This window comes from Salvelinus fontinalis, chromosome 15 (assembly GCF_029448725.1).
Source record: "Salvelinus fontinalis isolate EN_2023a chromosome 15, ASM2944872v1, whole genome shotgun sequence".
In the NCBI taxonomy this organism is placed as follows: Eukaryota; Metazoa; Chordata; class Actinopteri; order Salmoniformes; family Salmonidae; genus Salvelinus; species Salvelinus fontinalis.
The window spans coordinates 44,731,948-44,753,617 of record NC_074679.1 but is presented as its reverse complement, the minus strand read 5'-3'; the positions used below and the strand labels follow the sequence as shown (position 1 = coordinate 44,753,617).

Genomic DNA, 21,670 nt, shown 5'->3' with positions numbered 1-21,670 from the left:
TAATACTGCTGTTATTTCTAAAATAGGAGTAATACTACTTATATAACATTTTTGGTTACTTATAAAATCCCTATCTATTTCCCAAAACTTTCAAAGCTATTTTGTCCAATGTTGAATGTATTTGAATTAAACCAAAAAGAACCATATTAGAGGGCTCCCGTCAAATTAAAATGTGTATTGAGAGGAGGCACCGATCCTTTCACTTCTTCTAAAAAAGGATGTTTTAGTGAAGGTTTGTTTGAGCGTTACCAAACTACAATCTTGAGTGTGAGCCTGTGTAGGTTCTAAGGAAAGGAAGCCCTCTTCTCTTCAGGCTCTCACACTCCTGCATTCAGATAGCTGTGGTTAGGGCATTGCCCCAGTAAGCGTCACCTCTTATCGCTGTCTGTGTTGTAATGAGCCAGGAGACATATGTCCGGTTCCCCTGTTTTTTTGTTGTTGATAAGCCTGCATTCAGTCGGAAACATTCAAATCCCTTTTCACCTCTCTCAGCTTTTATTTGCATCTGAAGCACTAACAACAGCCTTGTAAATAGTGCAACACTTACTTAGTGACATTTACCTCTCATCTGCCTATTCTCTACACCTGGGGAGACACAATAACAATAATTGAATGCATTTAATTGTTTTAATGTGTTTCTCTTTAGAATTACACGAGGCGAGGAAGAGAGAGAGAGATCTCTGTGTGCTGTGAGAGGCACACTGGCTGGCAGCAGCCAAGGATCATGTTGTAACGCTACCGTACCGTACTGTAGGTAGGCCGCTACAGCAGAACAATATTACCGCTAATCAAGAAAATGAGAAACCAGCAGGGTTTGCATCTAATGCACAAATATTTTTTCTTGTCTTTAAATTCCTTAGGGGGGGGATTTTTAGGGATGGATTTAGCCACACACACACAACAAAAACAACATTTCTGTGAATTAAACCTTGTGAATTTAACAGCAATAGAATATCACGTTGGCAGCTTTGCACCGGGAGGGATAATTCATCCTTCAATAAATAGGGAATTTATGTCGAGGTAATTGATTTCTCCTCAGTCCACTCAACTGAAAAATCTGCAAGAGAAATAACCGATATCTATTCATTAAATGATTCAACAACAAGCAACTAATTCCTAGCTTAGGCTACTCCACCTGGTGCCTACAACCCAGAGAGAATACTAAATCCTATATAGGTCATTGTGATTTGAGTCTTATAGTATTTTGGAATCATATTAAATCATTTCTGAATTTCACCCTTGTACTGTAGGTGAGACCTCCAAATGAATACAGGACAATAATAAAATTGGAGGTGCTTTTGAAATTAATGAACATAAAAGTAAACAAATCATACTTTAAAGGCCAAGTGCAGTCAACATTCGGTTGTTCCTGTGTTTTGTATCATATTGTACAACAGTTGATGAAACTAACACTGTAAAAGTGAGAAAAAATGTCTTCAGTGTAATTTCCTGATCGTTTCTGGTTGAAAATATAATCTGCACAGGACCTTCTAATCATCAGATTTGCGTGGGCGGGAGTTTCAGCCTCAATGATGACATCACCATGCAATAAATTGGTTAATCGACCAATTACAAAGAGAGTTCCAAACCTCTCAGCCAATAACTTCTAGTTTTAAGTTTCCCCTCCCCACTCAGACCACTCCCAGACATTCCAGCAAAATTTTTGCTTGAGAAATAGTTTTTTGCTAAATTTGAATGGAAATCAAATAAGGTTCTTTATTGATACAAACATGGCTGCCATTGGGCCATTCAAACAAAAATTACAACAGTCCTTCATGTCAAAGTCAAGTGTCTCAATTTGAATCTGAATGATTGCAGCATTTTGAAAAGTTAACCTTTCTACCCCATGCCTAAATAGGGCTTAACTATGTTGATAGGACTTATCAGAATTATGTAAATAATCACAGGATCTAACCCAGAAAATAAAGCTTCATGAAATTCCAGACTTCAGAGGGAAAATGAAATGAAAGCGTAAGAGAGTCTGTGTTTAACTAAGGAAGCCCAGGGCCCTGAGCTGAAACCCATTATTGTTTATGAAGATGTAACCAAAAGCAATACTGTTTTATCCACTTAAAACATTTCAAAGAAACAGCGAAAGCCCACGGGTACAATAAAAGCTTTAAATAGTCTTCAACGGCCAACCTCAGGGGGATTACCCTGCTGAAAATACCTAATTTAATAAATATGCTCTTTAAGCTCACACTCTCATTTTGCATACTCTTATTATGAATTCACTCTCAGCACTCTCTCTCTCGGCTAAATATTTCTCCTCTTAGCTACTCCTTAACCATACATATTTTACTCTTTTAGGAGGACCACCTACATTCATTTTGAACGCAATTGGGTTCATTAGTGCGTCCAACATAATACAGTGTGGGAATGTGTGAGTGTGTGTGCTTAATATAAGCAATGCTAAGTCTCTAATTTCCAACAAAGAATTCTCCTTGATCTAATATTACATTTATGCAGGAGGGAAACTGATGTTCTTAACATGGCTGGTCCAAGTATAATAAGTAAGTACATAAAATAAATTATACATGTCGGTGTGTGTGTGTGTGTGTGTGTGTGTGTGTGTGTGTGTGTGTGTGTGTGTGTGTGTGTGTGTGTGTGTGTGTGTGTGTGTGTGTGTGTGTACACCCGCACTAGCCCATGTTTATTTGTTTTTGTCTACAGCTGTGCTATTATTTACAAAGCCACTAACTTAAATCCAATGTAGTAGTTAACCTGCTCTTAGCCTCTTGTTTGCACAAGAGATGCAGTTCTCATTTTTTGGTGCAATAAGCCTGATTGAGGCTGATTCAACGAACTGATCCAAATTACCCTTGGAATTTTAATATGTGCAGTCACACTGTGTGTCTACTACTGTGAGTGTCTGCTCTAAAGCCAAGGGACCACAGTATCGCTGCCTATCTGTGGTAAAATCTTGTCTTACTTTACAAAAAAATGTATCCTGTCACCACAAATCAGTATAGTCAGAGATTATTCATATCACTGGGTATTATACCGATATGAACTGATCATAATTGTCTTTCTTTTTCACTATTAATGTGCCACAGTGCAACATGTACTGTATACTGTAAAAAGATTATTTGGGGATTATTTTGGGAGGGTTAAAACGACCCCATACCAGGTTTCAATTACTGGCAAAAATGGGTTGAAATAAAAGATTTTAGGGACAATATATATGAAATATGGCTTTGAAGCAGTCTTGGTTCTAGAAGCATATTTTCTACGGATGTACCATAGAATTACATGAAATAATCTTTTAATAGGATCTCTGTGGAATGTACCTCAAGTTGTTCCAGAATCTTGGGTTTAGGTTCCACCTGGTGCTTGTCGCAGCTCCTCTTGTAGGCCTCAATTACCTCTGCCAAGGTGAGGCTGTCAACTAAAATAGAAGAATACACTCATTACCCACCTTAATGTCTCTCTGTCCCAATGAACTGGGAGCTCCCTCTCCAAAGTGCTTAGGCCATATGGATGGTAAACTGTCCCACATCCTAAATTGCACCCTATTCCCTATTTAGTGTGCTACTTTTGACCAGGGCCTATAGGGCTCTGGTCAAAAGTAGTGCACTTATTGGTAATAGGGTGCCATTTTGGATGCACCCTGTACACTTCTGATTGACTGACTGTGGGGAAGGGAGAAGATGTCAGTCATTTGGAAGTGGGAAGGGCAGAGAGAATGCGTATCTGCCTTATAAATCAACCAATCAAGCGATCAAATTCATCCAAGATGCCTTATGGAGTGAGCCTAGCAGGTGTAGCTAGGCCTATAGGACTTGGAAACACTTGACTCACTGACTGTCTCAAACTTGATACATCATTTCTGTCACACTAAAGTTATAACGCTCACAAACAATGTATTTCACACCACTTATCACTAAAACCATAACATGATAATGGCCTCCATAGTCATTCCAATGGTTCTGTAAACATCATGTAAGTATATCCAGAGAATGACAGCTCCCTCTTAACCAATAAAAACACTTATCTTGAATCTGATTAGAAAAGTGTGTGTGTGTGCGCCTCAGGATGCTTAAATCCTTGCCATTAATTAAAACATATCTACAGTAATTAATTAATTTACTTCAAAACATTTAGGTCACTAGGAGATACTGCTGCGATTCTGTGTTGGTTACCATGTTTATGCAAATCACTAATAAATATAGGAGGGTGGGGAATCAGGGAGGGAAAGAGGGGAGGACCAGAATATAAATCAGGAGACTTGATCTTGAGACTATGTAAAATGTCAAAGTGTCCAATGAGCGGACTATGAAACTGATTAGTGCTAGGTCTACCTTACATCAATCAGCCCTCCACACTACACAGAACAACATTAGCCTATGCTGACTGGCCTATACCATACCTACGTGCAGATTCTAAGTGGGCCTATATCAATCACTAAAAGTTATCCCTCCCTTATTCCCTCGGAGCCATCAAGGGAGAGAAGAGGTAGAGGACATCAGCTCACCATTGATCGTGTCCTTGCGCTCAGCGAAGCCTGACACTATCTCCTCATCCGGAGGGAAAGACACATGCTTTTCACCTTTACATTTCTTTGGGCGCCAGGACGGAGACGGGGATGAAGTCTCTCCGTCATTATCGCTGTCACTGCGTCTAGTCATCGTTCGTTCCGCTTCCAAACGTCCAGTATGAATCTCCCGGTTGGGGAGGATATTTTTTGGATAGGGGCGCAATTGGATTCGAGTCACCAGAGCGCTCCGAGTTTTATCCGTTTATCGTTGGACATCTCAAGGGCCATTCTTGTTTTATACAGTCGTAGCTCACAGGTCATCAAACTACACGTTTTGTTATAAAAGCGATGGCATTGAATAAACTCCTCGTCTAGTAACAACAGGATTCAAACTCTCCCAAAGTTTAGGTTTCCAGTGCAACACTTCCAGGGAGATGCTCAGGCTAGAAACAAGATAGGGCTACTCATGTGCCCATATCTTATTCATGAGCCAGTGCCATGTGATGCAAGTGAAACCCAATATTTTCTAAAGCTATCAAATGGCCAGCAACAAGTACAATAATAATTCAGTTAAACTTGTATAAAATAGGTTACAATATAATTGATAATTATACAATATATAATATAAATCATACAAATGTACTGCCTCCAATCTCTACTACCTTTACTAAACCTATCAAATGTTTATACTTTTGCATGTAGATAGAGGTATACGCTGCTGCTGCTCCTCTTCTTTATCCTCCTCCATCTCCTCCTCAGCATGAGCACCTGCATCAACGTCACATTCGATTTAGAACGTCATTTCCCAGCACCCCTGTAAATATGCAAATTGAAGAACGTGTTTCTAACCAATAGGCTTGAGCATTGTTGCAGAATGCGCCAATCGATTTCCGGTTGGATTGTAGTGCGGGAATTTTTGAGAAGCATCGAGGATAGCTTGGAAATAACAACAAAGTCAGCGAGGTTTGCGTTAAAGGTTTATGTTATAAACCTGTGAAATCCAATGCCTTTGTTTAGATATATTGATATACCGTGTTTAAGAACACGATTATCACGACAACGCTAGGTTTTGCAATCTAATCATCCAAAGGCAAGGCTTCATCAGAATGAAGGCCATTGCTAATGTATGAACGACGTTAGCAAAAATAGTTAAGCTAACTAGCTATATGTTCACTGGCTTTTGAAATTGCCTGACAATCTTCCACACGCATGCACGCTTGTTTACCCGATATTGGCGTTTAAGTTCGCAAAATTTTGCTACCAACTAGTAGTTAAAAACGTTAGCTAATAAGGAAAAACCCTCTCGACCCATTTGGTGAAAGTGAAACTGGCTAGATTGACGATAATAAGCTACACAACATGACCAAAAGTATATGGACACCTGCTCGTCTAACATCTGATTCCAAATTCATAGACATGAATATGGAGTCGGTCCCCTCTTTGCTGCTATAACAGCCTCCACTCTTCTCGGAAGGCTTTCCACTAGATGTTGGAACATTAATGCGGGGACTTGCTTCCATTCAGCCACGAGCATTATGTGCTAGCTACCTCATTGGTTACCTTCATTCAGTCGCTTGCCACTCAAGTGATGTATCATGTGATATGCTGTTTACACGTCATATTCAAACTTCACCGAGACATTCAAGTAAACTGCTTTATGTTGGTGTAGGTCAAATTAAGGCATTGCTAGCTTTATAACAAGCAATATGTTTTGGGAGTAGCCAGGCTCCCTTACTGGCTGGCAGTGGCAAGATAGTTTTGTTGAATGAAGCACTGTTACATCTGCTAGATGTATCACTAGATTGCATAGATGCTCTATCCTGTCCCTCCAGATGCCCCCTAAAGCCAAGGCAGCAAGGAAGGGCAGAGGACCAGAAAAGAGGAAGCTTGCTGAGGAGTTCCCCCCTGGAGAAGTACTTACAGATACTGGCAAGAAGTCCTGGAAACTGGGAGCCCCCATTGGACAGGGCGGCTTCGGACTGCTCTATCTGGGTAAGAGAGGCATGGCTAAATGGGTTATAAAACACATCTAGGCTAGTTCATTGATTATTGATCGGGAATTCCTCATCCGCTGACCTCAGAAGATCAGGAGTACTACATGTCTTGCATATGTATTTCCAGCCCATTCCCTTTTAAACTCTAAGCTAGTCTGAGGTCTGTTATTGTTTTACAGCCGATGAGAATTCATCTGAAACGGTTGGTGCTGGTGCCCCATATGTCATCAAAGTGGTAAGACAACTCTGGCTTGGTAACCCATGTCTTTTTGTATATGATTGCCTGATTGGCCTCAGTTCTATCTCATGCCTGCACACGCAAGACAAATGAAACATTTAGCATCCTTACTGTATGCCTGTACAGTTGATGACAATATACTCTGACTACCCTGCATGACTCCAGGCTTACCTATGCTGCATGTTCTGTATAGTGTTTCCAGGATGAGTATAACTGATCTTATGCTCCTGATTATGTCATAAACTGACACTAATGTGATGAATAAAGCTGTCCTGTTTTTATTTTTCTTCATCTAGGAGCCCAGTGACAACGGACCACTGTTCTCAGAGCTCAAGTTCTACATGCGAGCTGCCAAGCCGGATCTAAGTATGCATACCACATACCACTCCCTCCCTCATGATCGCACACCCACGCGGTCCCTCAACACTGAAACTAACAAACACGAATCGAGAAATGGAACAACTTTCTTAATTAAATAAGTGAAGTAGTAGGTCCATGCAGTGAGGTCTTCTCTCTCCAACATGGTGCCTTTGGCTCCTGCGTTCGCCCCAAGGCCACAACTTTGCATTTTATATCATAACAATCCAAATGTCAATCTCCCCTGACAATTAACTGTTATATTACTAAGGAACGAAGGCTCATATTTTATTCATGGGATATGGTGGTGTCTGTTGGTAAATATTTGTCCCGGTAGCAGATTAGCTTGCGACTGCCTCTGGCTCGCCTCCCATGGAATTATCCTTCTCATTACTTTGAGCACCACCACCAAGTTTTAGGACGTGTGTTTAGAAGCATTCGTATGAAGGCTAAATAGTACTACCTTGATTTGCCTTACTGTTACTTTTCACTTGCAGTCATATAGTTTAACCCTTAACAAGTGACATTGTTTTAGCATGTTGTAATGTTGTTTTAGGTGAGTATTTTTGCTGAGTATTTTTGCTGTTTCATATGTAGTATTGTTTTATAACCGTTCTACACTTGTTCTGTATTGTAGTTCAGAGTTGGATGAAGTCTCACAAGACAAAGTATTTGGGAGTGCCAAAGTACTGGGGGTCTGGACTGCATGAGAAAGGAGGGAAAAGGTATTGACTAGTGTTTTTTTTTCAGTACCTTGATGGCAGTCTCATTTAAATACCTTTGAACTAGTGTTACACAATATGCCGAAACCTTAGTACCTTTTTTCGATAGTGTAACATGAAAAACGGTTTGGTACTAGAATTTCTGTTACTTTCGGTACTTTTGTCAAATGTTTCTCAAGTCATCTACTGATCGAGAGAGGATCAAGTCGATCAACGCAGCCGGTGTCCCCTCATAGCGCTAGCGCTTCGTGCCTGCTCCGCTTACTCATTGCTAGCTCTACCCTGTCCGCAGAATATTGCTGATTTCAAAGCTGATTGTCACCGAAAAACTTGATTTATTCACTTCATCTCCCCAGCCTCACGTCTCTCCCAGTCAAAATCATCTTTGCTTGAGCCCGCAACTGTGTGTGTGAATGCCATCATGGGTCTTAAAGAGACAGCACACACTTTTCTAAAAGAGGATATTGAAAACAAGTCCCAAATTGAATGGAAATATCGTTTTTCATCTGTAGGCCCATGAAAAGGGCTTGTAAGTAAGCATTTCACGGTAAGGTTGTATTCGGCGCATGTGACAAATAACATTTGATTTGAAATCAGCCAAAACAAGCTCAATAACTCAATGCCTGCACACCCTCCTATTTAATATGCATCCACTTGTATTGTGAATAGGCCTAGGCTACATCTTGATTTACCCAGTTTATCAATAGACTATTATGTTATGTTGTTATATACTTAGTTAATTTTTTACCGGCGTCAAATTGGTTGCATAATTGATTCATTAATGCATACATTCAAACATTTTAAATGTAGTGATATTGAACTCAAAAACATATTTGTGGATCAAGTGCCATTCCATGGCTTTGGCAAATACGCCTTCTCGTTTCGCCGTGGTGTCATTTTGGTATCGAGTATCGTGATACTGAACCTGGTATCAAAGTCAAAATTCTGGTATCGTGACAACACTGCTTTGAACCAACATAGCAATTGTTTACTTTACAGACACCCATAAAGTTATGCATTCATGAATGTCCAACCAACCCACTGCTTCTCCAGCTGCAAAGAAAGTGATCTTGATTGATTAACAAATGCGATTGTGTGCTTCCCAATTGGCACCCTATTGCCTTTATAGTGCACTACTGTTGACCAGAGCCCATAGGGTGCCATATAAGTAGTGCACCATATAGGGTGCCATGGGCCCAGGTCAAAAGTAGTGCACTATAGGAATTGGGTGCCATTTGGGATGCACCCTGAATCTGTTTCCCTCTGGTTCCTCCCTTCCCAGGTACAGGTTCATGGTGATGGACCGGTTTGGGACGGACCTGCAGAAGAAGTTTGAGGAGAGTGGGAGGAGGTTCCCCCGAAAACTGGTCCTGCAGCTCGGACTGAGACTCGTGAGTTTTAGTCATCTTAACTGCCGATTTTAGATAACCGAGCCAAAGAGGGGAAAAAGACTAAAACAACAGCTAACTAAAGCATTGATTTATTTCATTCACGCTCTAAAATAATGTTGGCTGTTTATTTAATTTGCTGTGTCTTGAGTGTTGTGTTAAAAAAAGATTCTCGCTCATTTTGTTTGCATATGCATTACTATCTCAGTAAATAATGTGTTTGATATTTATATGTTGACTTCTCTTCTCCCCTCACTTGTGTAGCTTGACATTCTGGAGTACATCCATGAGCATGAGTATGTCCACGCTGACATCAAAGCCTCCAACCTCCTCCTCAGCCATGACAACCCCAATCAGGTCAGTGGCTGTCCCACCTGTCTGCTATTCACTCTGCATTGATTGACACATTTTTGATCTGGCCCTGTGCTAACACGCCCGATTTAAGCTCGTTATTAAGCCAGGGCTTGATGTAAAAGTTTAGTTCAATCGGGTGTGACGGTACCGCGGGAATGGATTGAGAAACGGTCATGTAGTGGAGCTTTTAGTCCTGATATGGCTCGCGTACATGGTACACTATATTATCAGGGCTATGTAGCCTGGCTATGTGCTTTGTGTGAAGTGGATTACGGTTTCACGGGAGGTTTATTTCTCAGTCTGGGTACGATTTCAAATGATTGTCTCTACCTCTTCAAGGGAAGTAATTCCTTTGACCCGATATGTAGCTAAGTTGAAAAAAAACGTTGGATATATTTATTTATTTGATTATGCTCCTGCCACTGGTTCATTAGATTCAATTAAACAAATGAGAGAGAGAAGAGGGTGATGGGGGCGTTCATCATTCCTCTAAACAGGGGAGAGATTAGATGACTGGTAAGAGATCTTTCAAGCAAACAAGGTGGGGGCAGGGGCAAATATTTAATTTGGAGATTAATAATGTATCCACGGTGTGTTATTAAAGTGCTATTTTTAAATGACAATTTAGAAAGCGGTCCCTTGGGAGTCTCAGGGTTAGCTCTCTCTCAATCTGCCTTCTCCCTCCCTCCCTGCAGTTGTTGGGAAGATTTGTTAGACTTTCTGGGAGCTGATGATTTGAGCAAGGAGGGAGCCACCTACTGTACTGTAGCCATGGCTTGTATTCTATGCTTTGTTGTACGGATGTGACGATTCGCCGGTGCGCATCGGTCCGTGGAAACCAAACCTATCCAAATGTAGCACGCGTCTGTCAGAAAAGCGTTACGAATTGCTGCTGTTGCTCATATTGCGTTCCTTCTACCTTCCCGAACGCATCTTTTGGGACGACTGATGAGTCCTCTCTTTCAGTGTCGAACTGCTTGTAAACTGTGTCGACTGTCATTGATCTACACGTCATTTTGCGTGCGTGCCAAACATCCCCAGGCAATATCAATGACCTGGTCAAACTGAGCGCTATGCCCAGTTTCGCGTGCTTACCAATGTCAGGTAGGCGGCCTGTTCCTGATCTTGCACGTCTGCCTGGTACCTTTTTAGCGTTCAAGTGCTAAACTTACTTGCGTGATGTTGGGCATTTATTAGTTGAGTGACAACCGATGTCATTTGCTAGGTTATTATCTATGTGCTGTTGAACAGTGTGTTTTACCGGAATAAAAGTAAGCTACCGGAGACAACTCTAATCTGGCTCTAACTGCTGAACGGGGTTTACCATAGATTTTTATTTTGATCAGGGACATCATCAACAACAGCGTTGGTCATTTTGCTTTCAACAGTCCGTGTATATGGTCATTTTTAGATATACAATGAGCTATCATTATTGCAAAGTGCACTGCATGGCTTAAGAGGAGAACTTCCAAACTGTCGGTCGAAACCCTTCGATTTTGAGATGGGGTGAAATCCAAAATTGTGCTATATATATTCATTGGCTATGTCATAGCTAATTTGTAAACAATAAATATTGATACATTGCTATCTTAAACATTGAATCTGCCAAAATGACAAGTTAATTAGTGGGTGATGGTGATTTCAGAAATAAAGTGGGGGGGGGACAAAAAACAGGCTACATTGTCCCCCCCACAATCTTATAGTGGGGTGGTATTGGCCTAGTCTCCCTTATGGCTCAGCTCAGGTGTCTGCGTAGTACATAGACCACACATTGTTTACACACACACACACACACACACACACACACATAAAAGTCAGCTCAAGACAGATCTAGCTCAGAGAGGCCCAGCTCATGAGCTCCATCAGCGGCAGATTTTAATTTAGAATAGGAAATGAATGTGTTTATGCAGCAAATGTTAGTGCATCCAACCAAATTGCATCGATTTGTTCTCTAATCAAATCGAATCGTATGGAATCATTTCAAACTACTGTATAACGTATCGTTCCTGTATCGAGGCCCATGTATCTTTATGCGTATCGAATCTTATTGAAAGGGAAAGATCCCTATTTTATTCTTGTAGCCCAAGTGTTCCCCCCCCCCCCACACTTTTTTATAAAAGCATGGAACTTGGTACACATGTACAGTTTATTATTAGTAATATACTAGTTCTAGGCCCATCTCGTGTATATTCCTTAGGTTGGATATGTGTCCGTGTGTGTGTGCATGCATGAATTTGTCTGTTTTGTTTGCAAACCTATAGGTTTATTTAGTAGATTATGGGCTGGCCTATAGGTACTCTCCTGAAGGCATACTGAAGGAGTACAAGGAGGACCCTAAGAGGTGCCACGACGGGACCATCGAGTTCACCAGCATCGACGCACACAAAGGAGTCTGTAAGTACAGCACACCTCACCTCTGACTGAGCCAAGCCAGGGCACGGTCATTTGGGAGCATATGGTGGCGGGAAAATGGTTTGAAACGGAACATTTTAACATTCGATTTTGAAATTTTGTCTGGTCAAGTGTCTAATTATTTTTTAAGTGTGTTTCTTTACTTGTATCAACACCACCTAGCTACCAGCGGTTAAGGTGTATATAACCTGCCGTTCACACCTAGCTACCAGCGACCAGTCGTTTTTGATGGGAGGAGGAAACACAAGGACACACACACTTAATGGTTGGCGACTTGAGAGCTCGCGAGCTGCGTTGAAAAATTCCCCCGTTTATGCACATTTCTGCTATGCAACCTCGCGACAGCCCATTGGGGTGGGCTGCTCTCACAATCACGCTTTGCAATTGGATAACCACAACAACTGCTGTAATGCACACCTACGCCGGCTGATTTCACCAGCTCCATCGCTGATTATGTCGGCAAGTCCAGAGTTTAGTGTCTATTGGTCAACTCAACTGTTGTATGTCTACAGCACCTTGTAGAAGGAGTGATCTGGAGATCCTGTGGTACTGTATGGTCCAGTGGCTCTGTAGTAAACTGCCCTGGGAAGACAAGCTGCAAGACTCTCTCTACGTCAGAGACTCAAAACTACGGTAAGATGTCACACACATACCTGCATGTGCAAAACGCACACAGGCACACATTTGTGCGCACATCCCTCTAAGTTTCTCCCCCCCCCCCCCCCCCCCGTTACAGATGCAGAGATAACGTCTCAGAGTTCATGTCTAAGTGTTTCTCCTCACAAGACAAGCCAGGTGAGGTCTTTTCATTCACTTTTTATTTATTTATTTTGGACTCCTTCGGATACGCCCCTCGTATCAGTTTCCTTTTTGTGCGGACGCCGAAGTCCATATTGCTGTGGGGACTTGCCAGTTACGTCGCCATTACTAGCCGAACTGACTGACTCTCTGTGGTCCTTGAGAACACCTGTGTTGTGAGTTCAGCCCTCCACATTACATGCCCTGCCTCTGCTCCATTCACAGCCCCAACCAGCCCTAATTGAACTGAAGCACTTCTTCATCACACACACACACACAGCGGAGCGGAGAGTGGCTGTTCACTCCATAATAATGGGACCTGCCGATTTCCCTCGTAATGAATGCTAATTCATTAGCACCACCGCTAATTCTCCGACCGCAACAAAACTTTCCACTTTAACTTTGTTGTGAAGCCGTGAACTTACATATGTGTTGAGTGCATTAGTGTGAAGCATAGGTGAGAGTCAGTATGGGGGACGGCTAGAGTGCTCACTGAAGTTTTCTAGCCATTTAGAGTGAAAACACTTCAAATATGGTGTAAACTTTTTGAGGATTTGTTAAATATCTATGATTTTATTTTTGAACGGTTTGTGGGCCATTCGTGCGGTATTGAGGCCTGTAGATTTAATTTGGCTCTACATATCATTCACCTTAGAATATGGACTAGGGGGCCTAGTCGACAAGACAATTCTATCTGAAGTAGGAACACGATATCAAATCTTTTTTAGTTAACAATTAAGTACCTTTACTGTGATTGTGGTCAAAAAGAAACAAAAATAGCATCTTAGCAAAGAGCAATTTCTCAAGCAAGACTTTTGCTAGGACTGTCTGGGAGTGGTCTGAGTGGGGAGGGGAAAACTGAAAACTATCTGTTATTGGCAGAGAGGTTTGGAACTCTTTCTCATTGGTCTATTAACTAATTTACCACTTGGTGACGTCACCAGGCAGGCCAAAACCCCATCCCACCAAAACAGGCTGAAGTTTCAGGCGGTCTTTTCAAACAGCTCATACACTAAAGGGCATTTTCATAATTTTCACAATATTACAATATTATTCCAACTTCATAGTGTGGAAACGTTTCAGGTGAAATCACGTTTTTGACTGCACTGGGCCTTCTAACAAACTTTAACTTGGGGAGTTTAACTATCCCTTTAATCCTGAAGCCAGGGCCTTGCCTCCCTCCTCCCCTCCGCCTACTCTTGTCGGCCTCCTCTCCTCTTATCCCTATGTGGCAGCGCCCGCTCTGTGCGCTTTGTGGCAGCCGTGTGACAGAAGGAGAGATTTCTCCGCGGGCTGTTGTCTTGTGCGTACAGCAACACGCAACGCATCACAACAGCACAGAGAGAGAGAGAGGTGACTGCAGTGGCGCCGTCATGGTTCTGTTGTGTCCGCCATCATCACTAATTCTGTTTGGTGTGACTTATTTTAGCTTTCACCCAGACGGTAAACAACAGTTTGGGAGCGACGGAGCAGAAGGAAGAGGGGCTGACGCACCGTGCCACTTCCTCTCCTCATCCCTCTCTCCTCTCCTCCTCACTCTCTCTTGACTTAGCCCCAAGGTCAAAGTGCCAGTGCTGTATTAGGAGAGAGGAAAAGAATGCAAGTAGAGAAGGAGTGTAACTGGAAGGAAGTGCAGTAGCTAACACCTTTTTTTTTTATTCTGTTTTTATTTTATTTCACCTTTTATTTAACCAGGTAGGCTAACAAGTTCTCTTTTACAACTGCGACCTGGCCAAGATAAAGCAAAGCAGTGCGACACAAACAACAACACAGTTACACATGGGATAAACAAAAGTACAGTCAATAACAATAGAAACCTCTATATACAGTGTGTGCAAATGGAGGAAGGAGGTAAGGCAATAAATAGGCCAATAATAGCGAAGTAATCACAATTTTAGCAAATTAACACTGGAGTGATAGATGTGCAGATGATGATGTGCAAGTAGAAATACTGATGTGCAAAAAAGCAAAAGTAAATAAAAACAAAATGGGGATGAGGTAGGTAGTTGGATGGGCTATTTACAGATGGGCTGTGTACAGCTGCAGCGATCGGTTAGCTGCTCACATAGCTGATGTTTAAAGTTAGTGAGGGATATATAAGTCTCTAACTTCAGCGATTTTTGCAATTCGTTCCAGTCATTGGCAGCAGAGAACTGTAAGGAAAGGTGGCCAATTTAGGTGTTGGCTTTGGGGATGGCCAGTGAGATGTACCTGCTGGAGCGCGTGCTAAGGGTGGGTGTTGCTATGGTGACCAGTGAGCTGAGATAAGGCGGAGCTTTACCTAGCAAAGACTTATAGATGACCTGGAGCCAGTGGGTTTGGCGACGAATATGTAGCAAGGGCCAGCCGACAAGAGCATACAGGTCGCAGTGGTGAGTGGTATATGGGGCTTTGGTGCCAAAACGGATGGCACTGTGATAGACTGCATCCAGTTTGCTGAGTGGAGTGTTGGAGGATATTTTGTAAATGACATCCTCGAGGATCGGTAGGACAGTCAGTTTTACGAGGATATGTTTGGCAGCGTGAGTGAAGGTGGCTTGGTTGCGAAATAGAAAGCCGATTCTAGATTTAATTTTGGATTGGAGATGCTCAATGTGAGTCTGGAAGGAGAGTTTACAGTCTAGCCAGACACCTAGGTATTTATAGTTGTCCACATATTCTAAGTCAGAAACATCCAGAGTAGTGATGCTAGTCGGGTGGGCGGGTGCGGGCAGCGATCGGTTGAAGAGCATGTATTTAGTTTTACTTGCATTTAAGAGCAGTTGGAGGCCACGGAAGGAGAGTTGTAATGGCATTGAAGCTCGTCTGGAGGTTTGTTAACACAGTGTCCAAAGAAGGGCCAGAAGTATACAGAACGGTGTCGTCTGCGTAGAGCTGGATCAACACCTAGATAACAACCGTTCGGAGCGTCAGTTTTTCAGTTTATCGTCAGTTGTGTATTCTTATCACAATGCTGTTGGAGCAGCTTGGGAAACAGGTAGAAATTCATTGCCTCGTACTATTTTCTACTGTGTGCTACATTGAACAGTAGAAATGTAACCACTGCAGCTAGCTACCTTTTTTAGTTGTGGATAGGTCTCACTTAAAAGGTGTTCTTAAATCTGTGTGACCCTCCCAGTAGATATTACCATAAATGGAACATCTAAATGATTATTATTATTTTTTTGTATACTGGAGATGGTGCTGCTTTGATCAGCCTCCCTTGAAGGCAGCAGCTGAAACACTGCTGAAACGCATCAATAAATGTGATTAATATCAAACTTGTATTTTCACGGTGTGCACCCTGTCTCTAATGTTATGATCTTCAGTCATACTTTTTGGGGTAAGCAGCGCAGCTCATATACAACTTTATCTTTAATCTGTGCTTCGTGCGTGGACTCCTGACCTTAAACTTAAGGCTCAAATCTAAACCCCCCCCCCCCCCCCCCCCCTCCATATCTATTGTTTTCTCTCCTTTTTAGACGAACTTCAGAAGTTTATGGAGGAGGTGAAGACTCTAGGCTACACAGACAAGCCGGCCTATCAGAAGCTCCGGTCCATTCTGGAGGCGGGGCTCAAGTCGATCGGCGCCAAAGATGACGACAAGCTGGAGTTCTCCTCGGTCAACGGAGTCGGGCCGTCGTCCTCTGTCGAGGTCGGTTCACACACAGCCCAACACATTAAGAAAGTGTTGCTGTGCGGTCATGGTAGCCTCAGCATTTAAAACCTGGCACGCTCCAGAACCTTTTGAAGCCCGGCCTTTCAAACGGAGCCCATTTCAACCACCCCTAATGTGTTTGCCTGTTAAAATCCATTTGAAATGTAAAAATGCCTGAGCACGATCCCAGACTAATTGTGCACGTTAGTGTGAATGGCTGCCAAGTGCATTGATTTTCAAATCCAATTAAGGTGTGATGCTTTTAACAGATGTACCTTGACCGCTGCTTATTGCCGTTTTTACACCCAAACCACACACGCAGAGCCTTCATTTTGCTGATCAAAGCCATTTCTACATTACTCTGGCTTACACACTGGGTTTCCTCCAACCATCTCAAAAAGCCTTTTTCCATTTCTCTCCTCCCCGCTCTCTCAATTCTCACAATTCCCTCCCTTTCCTGCCCTCTCTTCTCCATCTTACCTATCTCCCTCCTCCTCTCCCCTTTCTTCTCTTCGTTATCTTCCCCTCTTCCTTCCTCTCGTCCTCTCTACCTCCCTCCTCTCCTCCCTCCCTCCATCCCTCTTCTCCGACAGGTCTGAGTACCTGTGTTTATCCCTCGCTAATGTATCACAAATTTGCTGACACGGTAACCTTGGAGTCGGCGCGGCCCCGCAATCAGCGCACCGCTCTCACGGCAGAGGGAGGGATCTCCTCCCTCTTCCCCTCTCCCTTCAGCCCCTCTTCCTCCCCCCTCCTCGCACTACCCACAATGCTGTTTGCATATGGAAGGTGCCACCGGGGAGCTGGCCCATGCCAGTTGAGGGTTACCTGCCCACTGCCGTTATTGTATGTAATTATCCAGCCAATCTGTTCAGCTCAGCAGGGTCTGCTGGTAATCATGAGGTAGCAATTGGCAAAATGGAAGTCAGCAGAGAGGGAAGAGAAGAGGGGGGGGGGGTTGGGTGAGTGATAGTTCAAGTCCGAGAGAGGGGCGAGCGTTCCTTATACAGTCTGAGAGATGGAGGAAAAGGTGGAAGGGGGGGAGGAGGGAAGGAAGAGATGGAGGAAAAGGTGGAAGGGGGGGAGGAGGGAAGGAAGAGATGGAGGATTTGATTGCTGTCGTTAAGTGCATCTTTCTCGTCGCCTCATTCTCGGCCGGTATGATTTCATGGACAAAGTTATTATTTCGTTTTAGTCTTTAATCTGTATAAGGGGGGGGGGGGGGGGGAATGAAGTCATAGTTTATGAAAATGGTACCAAGGGGATCACCTCACTAAGTACGGATACAGCTCTGCTTTGTCAGTTACTAAACCATCAGATCTCAACTTTGACCCCAAAGAAAGTTCCAGATGCCTTAAATGATGACCCAAGAAACAGAATTAGCCCTGACCATTGTTGTTATTTAGATAGTCAAGGTCATGGAAACCATCATTTAATTTGTACTTTGAATGGATTATTCCTGTAGAAGGTTTTCTTACTCTGCGAGATGGCAGTGATAATTTGCATTTGCTCGGATGTCACACAAGGCTCTGGGCAGATGTAAACGTTCGGTCGTCGTGTACCCAAGCAGAGTTTCTCATTTCCAGTTTGATTTCGGCCTCCTCCCTGGATTCTGCGAGCAGACCGGGAGATTTGACCACTGCGCTCGCTCTCCCTCTCTCTCTCGCTGTTTCGCTGTTTCTCTTGCTGTCGCTCTCTCTCTCTGCACTTGTTCTCATCCCTCTTTTCTTTCCCTCTCCTCACAGAAGACTCCCAAAAGAAAGAGAGCGGTAGATTATAAAGAGGAGGCTGATGACGAGACCGATGGCACTCCCGCCAAGAAAAGAAAAGCTGAAAAGAAAGGTAAGAATCTCCTTTCCCTTTTTCCTTCTCCCCTCTCTTCAGGTTAAATCTTACTGTTTTTAAATTGTAATCTTCTCCCTACAGAGCTGAATGGAGTGAAAAGGGTAGTCATCCCCAAGAAGAAAGCGACCCTTAAAAAGACTGCTGCTAGCCCAAAGAAGAAGGCTGCTAGACCAAAGAAGAAGGCTGCTAGCCCAAAGAAGAAGGCTGCTAGCCCAAAGAAGAAGGCTGCTAGCCCAAAGAAGATACTGGTGGAGATGGCTACTCAGACCACTCCTGGCCTGAAGAGAGGCAGAGGTAGACCCAAGAAAAAGGCAGACCCATTAGAATCAGAATGAGTTGTACTTCTCATTCTGTGTTCCAGCCACCTTCGCTCACCTTCCTCTCACTGTCTGCTTTTTAAAGTGGAACTGACAGCTTTAATTTGAACTACTTTGCCGATATTAAACAAACATAATACCAGTCATAAAAAGTAAAATTCCCAGTTTACGCTACAAAATCGCTTTGTAACGTTTAAAAAAATAAATAAATAGCTTCTATTTGACTAAACATTCCATGATGTAGACTAAGGCATTGTTGGCAGAGTAGATGGATGCAGTTCAATGCATGATTAATATAATTTGCCAATACATTTCTTGGTACTCCCAAAAATATTGCTATCAGGTTGTAAATCACAGCTGGCCTGGTACATTGTTTGCTTCCTCCAATCGGGATGCACCGTTTCAATGACTCAATATTTTGGACAAAAACTGATGAATGTAACTAAGGATGGGAATGTCAATACAATCGAACTAGCAAGAGCAATGATCACAAGTCAGTCATAACTTGGCTAACAGGCTAGAGTATCTATTTATGTAATAAGCTAAAAACGCGGAGCCTAACGTTAGCTAGCTAGCTGCTAGGAGGATGTCATGCCATTGGAGGAGTGTGTGAGTGACTGGCTTTTTCCCCTCATATTGTTTTTCGGTGGCTATACACAGCTAGAGATGCAGGTGTCATTTGATTAGCTAGCAAGAACTTGAACGACTGTTATCCAGTTAGCACATCTCTTGCGTTTGCAAATTTACTCTGGCTATCTACTCCGATTTCAGCGCACTCTCGTCTGAGTGTGCCAGAGCCCAGAATGACTGATGTATTTACACTTGCGGAATAAGACCAGTGTCAGTAAACATATGTGCTAGTCCATCACAAACAATTTAGTTAACATGTAAACAGCCTAACCAGCTCTGCTACGGTGAGTGAAACGGTCAGAGTGAGGTGTTCTCTCGTTTGTGTCTGGAAGTAGCAAGCTAGCCAACTTTAGCCAGTTAGCTTGGCTGCTTTGTTGGGACAAGCATGCATTGGCAGGCAAGCTGCAGAAGGACGAGTAGGCTACAATTCCCCGTTGTTTATCAGTGCAATTTTGACAGCCAACTAGCTGAATAAGTTTGAGAGGGTTTACAGTTGAAGTCGGTCTTAGGTCAGTTAGGATCACCACTTTATTTTAAGAATGTGAAATGTTAGAGTATTTTTAGGACATTTCTCTAAAAAGTACGATCTTTGTCCATGTGCAGCTGCAAACCGTAGTCTGGCTTTTTTCTGGCGGTTTTGGAGCAGTGGCTTCTTCCTTGCTGAGCGGCCTTTCCGGTTATATCGATATAGGACTCGTTTTACTGTGGATATAGATACTTTTGTACCTGTTTCCTCCAGCATCTTCACAGGGTCCTTTGCTGTTGTTCTGGGATTGATTTGCACTTTTCGCACCAAAGTACGTTCATCTCTAGGAGACTCTAGGAGACAGAATGCGTCTCCTTCCTGAGCAGTATGACGACTGCGTGGTCCCATGGTGTTTATACTTGCGTACTATTGTTTGTACAGATGAACGTGGTACCTTCAGGCGTTTGGAAATCGCTCCCTGGGAGGTACAATTTTTTTTTTTTGTCAGGTCTTGGCTGATTTCTTTTGTTTTAATGACTCCAACCTAAGTCTATGTAAACTTCCGACTTCAACTGTATCTAATGTCCCTTTGTTAGATTTCAGATCATCTTGCTCTGGCTAGCATTAGTTGTTGATCTTGTAGTTGATTTGTATAACTGAGGGAGAGAGAGCCTACCTCTTAATGGTTGTAAAGTTCCCAAATCTAAGAGGACTCTGGTCTTTACATATTTGCAGAAATCCATTCAGGTGTATTTTGTTGCTTTTGGCGAATGTGTTCTAATGATCTAAAGTTGCGCTGTTGCAACTGCCTGTAAACACACAGTCCAGTTCAAAGTGAATGATGGCAGGTCCTACTGCCTGTAAACACACAGTCCAGTTCAAAGTGAATGATGGCAGGTCCTACTGCCTGTAAACACACAGTCCAGTTCAAAGTGAATGATGGCAGGTCCTACTGCCTGTAAACACACAGTCCAGTTCAAAGTGAATGATGGCAGGTCCTACTGCCTGTAAACACACAGTCCAGTTCAAAGTGAATGGTGGCAGGCCCGTGTGGCAAATGGCTTGTTTGTATGAAGCCCTACCGTAGCTCTGATTTGCTATAGCACACCAGTCTGTGTAGACTCCGGTCTTGGACAAGACAGATGTTTTTATTAGGTTTTATTTGCTGCAGTCTATTAATTGTCCAAACGCACTGCCAATTTCACACTCTATATTGCTAAAGAATTTTCACAACCACCTTAGTATACGTAATTCCCCAAATTTATGAAAAAATGGGAAATTGACGTTATCTAAGTGCTTGCTTGTCAGATTTTTAAAATATTTTTTAAGTGTCATTCTTCCTGGGGGTGTATATGAACAGATTTTAATACGATTTCATAATTCTAAAATGCTGTCAGTTCCACTTTAGGAGATACTCCCTTTTAAAAGTTTGTACAGTATCGTTTGTATCTCTTCTGCACTGCATATTTTTTGATATTTCATTTTGTTAACACGCAAGGCCTTCTGTAAGTCGGATAATAAAATAATAGTGATGAGAGTGTCTGTGGTATGCTTTCTGTACACCAAGAACGTGTGTCATGCAGGATGTCCACCCACTCTTTATTTGGTGATAATTTCACTTCCTTATGTTTATAAGATACATCTTACCAAGACAAATATGAAATGTTAAGTGGGGTGTTAACCCCAGGCATATCATTAACAGTTATTGTGTATCAAAAAAAAAAGTTGGATTTCCTAACCTAATACATCCGATAATAAGCACATGATGTGGTGCAGGTTTCTCGTAACAACTGTTGAGGATTTTACATTTTATGGTTGTCGTCGTCAAAGTTGGCAGCATGACGAGCTGAATTAAATGTAAAAAATATGTGTTTTTGATCGAGCACCCTATATCATGTTTACGTGTGTCATGTGTATTTTGAATCCAATAGGTGAAAAATATATGGCATTCCAAAATGCCTCCATGCTACTCAGTCATCCCACACATACAATTCACTTGGTTTCCTAAACTGTTTGTCCTGCATCGTTTCCATTT

General features: G+C 42.5%; 2 protein-coding genes across 5 annotated transcripts in view; one reads left to right on the top strand and one right to left on the bottom strand.

Moving 5' to 3' along the window:
* Positions 1 to 5,382, bottom strand: part of si:dkey-288a3.2 (protein phosphatase 1 regulatory subunit 37) — a 67,593-nt gene extending 62,211 nt beyond the window's left edge. The window contains exons 1-2 of one of the 2 annotated variants that reach the window (XM_055863956.1): positions 4,475 to 5,382; positions 3,291 to 3,388 (exon numbers count right to left, since the gene is read on the bottom strand). In XM_055863956.1, coding sequence (XP_055719931.1) covers positions 3,291 to 3,388; positions 4,475 to 4,628 — 252 coding nt within the window. In that variant the 5' untranslated portion in view covers positions 4,629 to 5,382. The remainder of the gene's footprint in view (positions 1 to 3,290; positions 3,389 to 4,474) is intronic. The other variant, XM_055863957.1, reaches the window with a different exon arrangement.
* On the top strand, positions 5,355 to 21,172 carry LOC129812050 (serine/threonine-protein kinase VRK1-like). Of its 3 annotated transcripts, none has more exons than XM_055863953.1 (13): positions 5,355 to 5,440; positions 6,310 to 6,469; positions 6,651 to 6,706; positions 7,006 to 7,075; positions 7,704 to 7,791; positions 9,071 to 9,179; positions 9,441 to 9,533; positions 11,792 to 11,924; positions 12,455 to 12,575; positions 12,679 to 12,737; positions 16,202 to 16,374; positions 18,123 to 18,219; positions 18,304 to 21,172. In XM_055863953.1, exons 2-13 carry the CDS (start codon positions 6,310 to 6,312, stop codon positions 18,555 to 18,557), a joined length of 1,413 nt encoding a protein of 470 aa, XP_055719928.1. In that variant the 5' UTR covers positions 5,355 to 5,440; the 3' UTR covers positions 18,558 to 21,172. The 3 variants fall into 3 exon arrangements, with proteins under 3 accessions (XP_055719928.1, XP_055719930.1, XP_055719929.1); XM_055863954.1 differs by having other exon boundaries at positions 5,364 to 5,431; XM_055863955.1 differs by having other exon boundaries at positions 5,361 to 6,469; positions 18,126 to 18,219.
* Positions 21,173 to 21,670: the final 498 nt, after the last annotated feature.